The 10465-nt window shown below is 36.7% G+C and overlaps 1 protein-coding gene across 1 annotated transcript; it reads left to right on the top strand.

Moving 5' to 3' along the window:
- The first annotated feature begins 54 nt into the window (after positions 1-54).
- LOC101296478 (CMP-sialic acid transporter 2-like) lies at positions 55-8353 on the top strand. Its single transcript, XM_004296680.1, has 16 exons — positions 55-299; positions 771-978; positions 1550-1666; positions 2226-2282; positions 2802-2879; positions 3328-3372; positions 3658-3717; positions 4036-4158; positions 4459-4536; positions 5611-5680; positions 6382-6489; positions 6717-6850; positions 6997-7076; positions 7448-7493; positions 7591-7651; positions 7779-8353. The coding sequence occupies exons 2-15, from the start codon at positions 811-813 to the stop codon at positions 7639-7641; spliced, it is 1215 nt and encodes a 404-aa protein (XP_004296728.1). The 5' UTR covers positions 55-299; positions 771-810; the 3' UTR covers positions 7642-7651; positions 7779-8353.
- The last annotated feature ends 2112 nt before the right edge of the window (positions 8354-10465 follow it).

The following is a 10465-nucleotide window of genomic DNA, read 5'->3' as shown; positions in this document are numbered from 1 at the left end:
AAANAAAAAAAAAAAAAAAAAAAACAAACAGAAGCTCCTACATTTCCTTCCTAAAGCCTAAAGCTCTATTCGATTCGTCTTCTCTCTGTGCATATTCCATCGCATCTCTGGAATTTCATCACTTGAATCTCAATTCCCACATTCTCGGATTCCTATATTCTCCTACCTTGGCTTCTCTCTCAGTTTCAATCAGGCTCCTTTATTCTCATTGGTGAGATTGAGCTGTGGCGACTGTGGATCTGAATCCAACTCTCTCAGATCAATGCTTTGTTCGAAGGCGGCATCATTCTTGTAATTCGGTTAGTTCTACTCAATTTCTCTTTACTTTTTTTTCTAGCTCAAAGTAACTAAGATCTGAGCTCCCTCTGTCTTTTCTTTTTATTCAATTCGGAATTTTAGGGTTCTTACGAGTTTCGTGATTGGTTTCTGATAGTTTATGTGTGATTTTGTTTTGAAAGAATGCAAGATCTGCTTGAATTGTACTGATTTGTGGTTGCTACATGAGCTTATCGAGGTGTTTGGTACAATTCAGCCAACATTTTGTCTGTCCAACTTAGAAGATATGAATTAGGATCAGAATATTATGGTTTGGCTGGGTTTTGAGATCGGAAGACTAAGTTTCTTTTGAGGACTTGAGCATTATTCAGAGTGTGCATACTTATAGTTGTATTTTTCAGGTGTAGTTTGTGATCTTCTATTGTGTTTTTAACGAGTCTGTGATAATTTTAGCCCGAATGTGAGTAATGAAAGGGCTCTTACTCTTTTTGTAGATTCGACTTTGTGTCGAGTGTGACAGAGGGTAGGGATTTGATGAACAACGGGATGATAGAGTGCAGTGTCTGCCATTCAAAGTTGGTTCCATCAAATAGTAAGGCTTACTCTAAGGCTTATGACCGGCACAAGAGCAGGCTATCGTCCAAGCAGCGTGCTCTCAATGTCCTCTTGGTCGTTGGTGATTGTATGCTAGTTGGTTTGCAGGTTTGTAACTTAATTTATGAATATTTTTTTCCGTTCCCTTACATCACATTGAGCATTCCAAGACCAAGTAAAAAAGTTGATGTATATATATTTGTTACTTGAAGAGTTGTATATGTTCTGGTTCGTAAATTATGTATTTTAAGACATAGGGTCTATCAGCGCCACAAACTAGCATCAACACACTACTAACACCTTTCTATTCCGTTGCTGTCCATCTCCAATGTCATCACCATTACCATGATGATTGAGATGATGCTAAAATTTAGCCACTGCTTCACCTGCTGTCAATCTTCATACCATCCCACTACTATCATTTCTGACCTCATAAGTTCCAGTAGTGTTACAAGATTTTGATCTACTGTTTTGGCACATCACTTATATACTTTTTTGCATTCTTTAAAATTTTTGGTTATCAAACATATGTGGAAATATAGAAAAATCAAATAAAGCTAATCTTTTATAGTAGATAAAAAGTAACACTTACAATATATATAGCTAGCTGTTCTAAAATTCTCTTTGCAGTTCATTTTTTCAGTTCTCTGACATTTTAATTTTGTACCTTTTGTACCAGCCTATTCTGGTTTATATGTCCAAGGTGGATGGAAAATTTGACTTTAGCCCGATTAGTGTCAACTTTTTGACGGAGGCTGCAAAGGTTCTATTTGCTGTTGTTATGCTCTTGTTACAGGTATAGCCAACAACCTTTTTCTCTACCTTACTCAAATATCTACTTGATATTTGAGCTTATTCTGCAACATTTCTTGGAACATTTATGAAGTATTTTATTAGTTAAACAGAAAATTTCAGATTGAGTTACTGTTATTCCTTGGTCATGTAAGTGTTAAATTTCATCATCTGCTAAAGTTGAGTCGTTCTTGTCAAAGTGGAACAAGGCATCATAAGAATGTTACTAAAAAATTATCCACTGGTGTTAAAGATCAAATACATTGCCTCATGTGCTTAGACTCTTGAGGTTAGGCTGGAAAGTGCCTTTTCCTCACCATTCTGGAGAAATGAACTTACATGTGCTAGGATCTCACCTTATTGAGGATGTGGATTTTATATGCTAAAAAGACATATACATGTGTATATATATGTATATAATATAGTGAGAGATGTCTGATTGTTGTAATAGCAGTATATTCTAGTTTATGCTAGTGGAAGCTCACTGACCACTTTAGACTTTTTTTTTTTGATTGTTGGGTTGGTATGCATTTTTCTTACTGGGATTTTGGTTGATTCTGCAGGCTAAGAATCAGAAAGTTGGGGAGAAGCCTCTTCTCTCAATTTCTACATTTACACAGGTTCTCTATTCAGTAATGTTTAAAATTTTGAAGTTCATGTATTCACAAAGTTTGTGTATTTTAGTTCAAAACAATTGGGATTATTATTATTATTATTATTTTTTTTGTGGAGAATGCATTTCGTAATATTAAAACAAACCAAATCTAAGCCTTTCTTTAGTTAGTTCTTCATGTTTTTTTTATTAAGTAAGTTATGTGCTCATTTATACTATGTAGGTTGTTTTTATTTACATTTCATTATCCACATGTTTTCCTGCTATGCCTTTTGCCGTAGCTGCTCTCTTTCTTTGAAAATGACTCCTTGTCCGCCTCCTTGTTCTTTGCTTTTTGTCTCAATAAAAAGCTGTTTCTTTTCAACAAAAAAAAAAAAAAAAAAATTTATTTACATGATTTCCCTCCATATTTGAGTCATCTTCATCATATTTAATTTGTATGCTTGTATATATTTTGTATGTTGTAGAATACAAACACGGGCAATTTTGGTTGATCCAATCAATATCCTTTTAATCTTTTTTGCAGGCAGCTCGGAACAATGTGCTTCTTGCTGTTCCAGCATTTTTATATGCTATTAATAACTATTTAAAGTTCACCATGCAGGTATAGTTCTTCCACAGATTCTCTTAGCATTTGTATGTGGATCTGGGTGGTTTGTATATTACTGCTTGTAGTAGGATTCTTGGAGCAGTCTTGCAATCCGTGTTGAGATAAAATTGTGATAAAACCATGCTTAGATCTGAGCATTCTGTCCCATGCAGTATTTTATAAAAACGAGACTGTTTAGACATGTATGTGTAATCATGTATTGTTTATGCACTACATGATATGTACATATGACAACTGCTTGGTTGGATAGAGTTAAATACCAGCTTATTTAGATTTTATTCGTTTGTATAATAGTATGGAAGCATGAGCATTACTTTACATGCATTGCTACTGGTTCATCCAACTTTTATTATCCTTATTTTGATTGAAATGATACCCCCCATCCATGGATTTTAGAGAGCTTTTATTTAAAGTCATAATGTTATTTAATTCTATTTTGCAGCTGTATTTCAATCCTGCTACGGTGAAGATGTTGAGCAATCTGAAGGTACATCTGCAAATAATTAATATCACCTTCTTACTGAGTAATGATATTACTGGCAATATCATCATTTGGATTGTCCTTGAATTTCGGGTTTCTCATGAAAATGTCACTTCTTGCTTGATGGCTTTCATGTATCCCAATTTATATTTATGGCTCAGTAGATTATTGTGCGCTTTAAATTTTGCACACGTGTGACTGCTTTCAGTGCTCGACACTTGTTTTGGTAAGACATTGTTGTCTTGAACTCATCACTTCTTAAATTTCTATTGTTTCATAATGGACATGCAGGTGTTGGTTATTGCTGTTCTCCTGAAAATGATAATGAAACGCCGATTTTCCATAATTCAGGTAAAACTGCTTACATGCCAAACAGCCTTTCTATTTTGTTATTTTATTTTCTAAATCAAATGAAAAATGAATGTCAATACTGAGAAACAATAACATGGCTTGAAATTGAAAAATAACTTTTAAAACTATAAAAGAATAGGAGAAGTGGATATGCAGAAAAGTCGGGTTAAGTGGACTTTTTAATTTCATATTATTAACATTATTATTATTATTATTATTATTATTATTTTTAATTTGGTATTTGTCACTTTACTGTTTTACACTAATTTGTCAATCCTGTTCTTGTCTAATGATATCTGACACATTATTTTGATACAGTGGGAGGCCCTTGCTTTGTTGCTCATCGGCATTAGTGTAAATCAGTTGCGATCTTTACCTGCGGGTTCCAGTGCTTTAGATCTTACAATTTCGACAGGCGCATACATATACACATTGATCTTTGTAAGAACTTCTAATGTTTATGTTTTCTAGTAGTCTTGAGTTCCTTTCTAACTTGTACCATTGTGTTTCTAAGCTTAAAAAGATGACCTGCATGAAGTGCTTTTAGCAGTTATGAAAGTTTTTCAAAAACCAAAAGCGCTTTTCACTGCATTTGGCTGAAAATTGCTTTTGGAATTCTAGAATGTCTTGTAGTGCGAGAAAGATTTGTTTTCTAATCCCAAAAAATCACTCCAAGATCTGTAATTATGTTCCCAAGACCTTCTGTCCATGATGGTGACTTATTTTTGGTTCCTTTTATAGGTAACAGTTCCATCCCTGGCTTCTGTCTACAATGAGTATGCTTTGAAGAGTCAATATGACACAAGCATATACCTTCAGGTAAAGATTTTGATAATTGGTTACTGTTTTAAAAGTGGTGTTTAGATATTGATTTTCTGAAAGCTAGAAAATGGCATTAGCTTCGGTACTTCCAGTTTTGTCACTCAAATTTAGGCTTGTCTAGAATGTATGATTTTTACTTGTTTATAATTTGTGTTTGGAGGAGCTATGTTTTGGGTTCTTTATTAATTTGCCAAGTGATATATGGTTATGAACTCGGGATTGTGTTTGGGGTCGAATCTGAACTATCTATTATGATAAAATATCTTAATAACTTGCCATAGCCCAGGATAGGTAATGTTGAAAGTCAATAGGCTTTCGTTCTACAGGGATTATATATATACAGTAATAAAATTTTGTGCTTTTGGAAATAGCAGTTTGCAGTTTTATGGAACTATTGAGTTATGATATATTCTCAAGTAATATAGAACAATATAGAAATGACATAAGTTTGCTTGAAAACATGCAAGTTCCATAAATTACAGTGCGTTGAATAGATTCTGCTACCTCCCTCATGCATGAATGCTTCAAGCAGTGCACTCACAACCATAATTCTCTGCTTTCCTTCTTTTCCTTGATGTGTTAAATCCAATAAATCCCACATGAATATTCAATTTTTTTTTCTTTTGGAACAAAACTCAGGCAGATTGGAGAACATAAAAGAAAGCAATTTCAGAAGAGAGAGAATCTCAGTTATATACACTTGATATACTGCCAAACTTTTATGGGTTTTCTGCAGTCTAGGGAAAAAGGATCCATTTTGGCCTCAAATTTGCATTTTGCACTTTGTATAAGTTCACTGACATGATGGAAACATATAGCTGAGATGTTATTAACAGGTTGATGGATATCTTTTCACCCACTTACATGTTTTCCTTCACGTTATTCGGAGTTTGTATTATATTTGGATGTTAACCTCTTTATATCTTCAATTTACCCTCGTCTGACTTTTGACTGTATACATATTCTTGAACTTTGCAATATGTTCTCATCTCTCTCATTTTCTTCTGTATTGAACATGGTAAATTATTTCAGTTTATCTGCTCATTCAACTCTTCTTCATTTGGCTTGCAGAACTTATTTTTATACGGGTATGGTGCTATATTCAACTTTCTAGGAATAGTGGTAATGGCCATTGTCAAAGGTATGTACTGCAATACTTTAATTGTAGTTGCATGGAAACCAGAGTCCTTTTTCTCTTTGATAAATAAAAAACTTTCTCAAAAGATTTTTACTGAAGTAGAAAACAACTATTTGAATCATGAAGAAAGGGGTTTTGTTACTTTAATAAAATGCATCCTTAGAAAGTTATTCTTCAACCTTCTTAGATGGCCCAACTACTGGAAACCTACTATATTTTTATCCCTTTTTCCAGAAGGTGTGAAGAAAGAGTGTGATTTATTTCCCAAATCTCTTCATTGGTTGCTTTTACAAATAACTAAAGCTATAATTGATCTTGGCACCTGAAGAAAGAATAGACAAACAGCCAAGACTACTAACAAAAGGTATGTGCACAAAAGAAATGAACCATGATTTTCACATGCGTCCTACACATGTAACTCTCCCTATCAATTAAGGTAGGTGATACATCTTCTAATGAACAGTACATAAGCAATATGGATCTAAATCCAAGTTGTATTTTTTTTTTCTCTCATAGATTTAAGGTTCCATAAATGCTATGACATTTACCTCGACGTATTGACTGAAAGCAATATTCAATTTCTGTTGACTTTTACTACATCCTAGTCAAACAAAACAACCAAGCAAACAATTAAGCACTATAAGAAAGATCTTTAGGATTTATTATTATAATATTTTCAATCACCTCATGTTTTAATGTTTCAGGTCCTAGTAGCTTTGATATCCTTCATGGTCATTCAAAAGCTACAATGTTTCTGATAGCAAACAATGCAGCGCAAGGAATACTGTCTTCTTTTTTTTTCAAATATGCAGGTTAGTTCTTATCTGCATTAAACATTTCAGATTTAGATGTCATGGCAATTTTAGATTGGGAGCAGTTGCAATATGAAGATTGCTATTAATGAGACAATTCTTTCGATTCAAGAAACTTTCATCCTAGGACTATGATTCATCAGAGAAGGGGACATGATAGCTACTTTTACTTTTTAATCTCATATTTCTTCACTCCTTTATTGAAAGATGCTATTCAATGTTTACAGATACAATTCTAAAGAAGTACTCATCCACAGTTGCCACAATCTTCACAGGCATAGCATCCGCTGTGCTATTTGGTCATACTTTGACTATGAATTTTGTTTTAGGAATTTCTATTGTCTTCATCTCCATGCACCAGGTAATAATAGCATATTTTTGTCTTCTTATTCATGTGAAGATCGATTTCAACTCAACGAGTATAAATTAGGGAAAGCTTTCTGTCTATATATATTTTTTTTTGAGCTGTCCATTGGGTGAGCTTTGTTCGTTTTTTGTTCCATGTAGTTCTTTTCTCCTATTTCAAAAGCCAAAGATGATGAAAAACATGGGAAGCTAGAATTGGTAGATGTCCATGATGATCACAGGTACATGCTAGTTCTTTCTGCTCATTTCTGCTTCTTATGGCATGGCCATATTCTTATGGCATGGCATCAGTATGGGGTTGTGATACATCAAATTCCCTGCAGTCATTGTGTACCAGGTGTATGCTTCCAAACACCAGGGCAATAACCTGTTAGGTGCTAACATCAATAGTCATTTGAAATATATTATTTTTGTATCAAACGATAGCTCAGTAATGTCTCAGTCTTTAGAGCAATTGAATCTGTAAAGAGGAACCATAGGATTTAGCTCCACTATCTAACTTAACTCAAATCAGTCTCTTCCAAATCCCTCACTATCTAACCATATGAGACTTTACTAATTAGTGATTTTTTTTCCCCCTTCTCTGTTTCAGGTCAAAGGATTCCTTTATAAATATGGCAGCAGGGGCAAACGAAGAGGTTTTAATTTTGCAAATTTCTTTCATCTATGCAGATGACTTTCTAAATGCATATCTCATACTATATTTCAAAGTTATTCACATATATTTCATTCCAGGCTAGTCACCGTGTGGGATCTGACGAAAGGCAGCCGCTTCTGCCCACCTAAAGTTGTTGGAGTATGTTATTGTTTTTCAACTGTTTGCTACATTCCCTTGGTTCTATTGTATAAAAATAAAGCTGGAATATTTCTCCCATAATCCCTAAAATCAGACAACTGAAATGGCTTTCTTTGATTTGTTGCAGGTTTTATTCTTTGGAAGGAATTCTTTTGGCAGGAAGTAAATGATACAAGATATAAATGAGGTTCCTCAAAATCCAATAATTAATCTAAAGGAGAAATAGTTAAATGTTTTTGGGGATCCCTTTCCGATATCGCAGGGTTTCCCTAAGTTGGTGTGTAAAGCAGTGTATAAACGAACTTGTATTATACATGCACAGTGATCCCAGTTTTTGCTCAGAAGATTTGGTTAGAGAAAATAGCAACATGGGTGATGCTGTTCTGTTGTCCAGTGTTATGGATTCATACCACAGTTTTAGCTACCAATTCTTTTACCTTGGACCACAGATACTTTCACCACATGTCATTTTTGGCTTTTGTTCATTTTGTAATTGTAGTTTATATTTCATACAAAATCAGATTTGGTGTTGCTATGGGACAACTATATGGAAAAGAAGGAATATCCTCTTTTTCCCTCTTTTAATGAAGTCGCCCCCTTTTCCTTTCCTCGAGTGTACCATCTTAAACCGGTGAAGCACTCGTTTGGTTATTGTTGGTGAACACCCTCCAAATATCAAATATAGTTTCGCTCATAAAGACCAGGTACATATTGTTTTGCAGTTTGTCTACCCTTGTTTCAGTTTCTCTATTTACTCGGTATATTGTTCCAATCTGAAGCTGCAAATAAATCCAGTTCGTTTCAAATGCTCGAAATGCAGGGCGAAATATGTTTGCCTTATTAGTAACTATCCATGGTTTGTTAAACGGTGCTCTATGTTTCTTAAAAACAAAAAAGAGAAAAGGAAAGCAGAGGAGGTAAGAGGTAACACAAAATCAAAAACAGAATTGGCTAGTCTTGAATAAGAAACTAGTTTGAATTCCAGTCTGAGAAAGTGAAATAGACCACATAATGACAAAAGAAAACGAAAACTAAAACAATAAGTTTTGGACACTTCTTGATGTGAAGATGAGGAACGTGTTAACAATCTCCGCCCGGCAACTAATAGACTTGGCTGAAACGACACCGTTTCGGAGCTTGAGCGATGAGTCTCGAATTAAGCGAGCATGGGCTCACTGGACGAAGCTGAACCATTAACAAGATGAATAGTACAAGACTGAGAGTGCAGCAACTATTGGAGAGAGGAAGAGAGACGAAGAGCACCACAGTAGGAAGAGAAACGACCAAAAACGAGGTCCACTCGAAATAACGTCGCGTAGCTTACACGCGCTCTTAAGGCGTCGACTCGTGCAGGGAATAGGATCTCACGATCCGCGTCATGAAGCTAACCCACGAATAGAAAACGAGCATTAGTGCCCCACGATCCGCGTCACGCCCCCAAACCCTCATCTCCACCGTCCATTCAAAACGAGAAAACACAAACAAGCCCCTCCTACACACGGAAACTAAATCCCCACCGTCTGTTTCACACAAGCCGTTTAGAATCTGGTTTACCTTCTGTTCGTCCAAATCTTTCGTTCATTTGGAGAAAGAAAGAAAGAAGAGAAAGAAAGAAGCCAAATTAAAGTTAGAGTTTCGTTTCCTGTTCTAGTTTACGTGATTTTCGTATGGTTATGATGTTGATTTAGGGTTTGTGTGGCGAGTCTTCGTCCCTGTATGTTCAGATTTACGGTTTGGTGATTTTTAGGGTTTTCAAATTTGCTTAATTAGGGTTCTTGGAGATGTAATTGTTATAGGCCCAGTTTGGCGTGGCTTTTGGTCCAAAAGCGATTCTGGCGCTCAACGATGGTGTTTGGTGAAGTTTTAAAAAGCTGATTTTGTCCAAAGCGATTCTCCCAACTTACAGGTTTTTGAGAAGCTACGATTCGTAGCTTTTGGAACTGCGTTGCCGAACCATGATGAACAACACAGGTAAGTCAATGAATTATTTTCAACTATCTATTATATCCTCCATTCTGAATTCATATAAATCACCTCCCAATCACCTCCCTTCTGTTCTCTAATCTGGGTTGACAGAGTTCATATGAACTTCCGGCCACGGCGTCTCGAAATTCCAGCAAATCCAGCGCCAGGCCTCCCGCCACCAGAAGCTCCAGGAGGCCGACTTCAAGAAGCACCAGAACACCATGCTCTCGGCCATCACCGACGTCGAGGATCCGCCGGAGGGTCCCGGAGCTGAACCTAGCTCCGGCGACGACCTGTTCGGGAGGAATGGGTGAAGCGGCTCAAGGATGCTCAAATCGGTGGGAAGACGCAGTTCGAGCAGCACATGGCGGTGCTGGGATGAGCAAACTCGCCAGGGAGGGGCTGCCGGGAGAGTAGCCTCGCGGAGAGAGAGAGGAATGGGTGTCCACATATGGGTGTCCAGATCAGTTCTCTGGGTGCTGCTCGCCGGCGCGTGGGCTTTGGCCGGAGGTCGGAGAGACCACAGTGGACTCATTGGAAGACGGTGAGTATGAAGACTGTCGGTCATTGCCGGGAAGCTACTGCTGCGACCTTGTATCGTTGCTGTAATGGTGACTTATGGTGTCGCGACCAAGGTGTCTCGGGGACACGGGAAAGGTGTGTTGCTGCCGGAATGGGATCTCAAGAGGATGGTTCTAGCAATACCGACCCCAAGAGTGAGCTAGTTGTTGGGAAGGCGCTAAAGCAAACGGGTCTCTGACAAAATGAGCTCCGTAGGTGTAAGGAAGAGGAAGGGAAGGTCTCAGATTGCATTGAGAGGAAGAGATGGCTGAAACACAGTTTACCAAA

The sequence above is a fragment of the Fragaria vesca genome, linkage group LG4 (genome assembly GCF_000184155.1).
Source record: "Fragaria vesca subsp. vesca linkage group LG4, FraVesHawaii_1.0, whole genome shotgun sequence".
Taxonomy (NCBI): Eukaryota; Viridiplantae; Streptophyta; class Magnoliopsida; order Rosales; family Rosaceae; genus Fragaria; species Fragaria vesca.
Note: the sequence above shows the minus strand (reverse complement) of the source record. Positions and strands in the feature narration are given on the sequence as shown.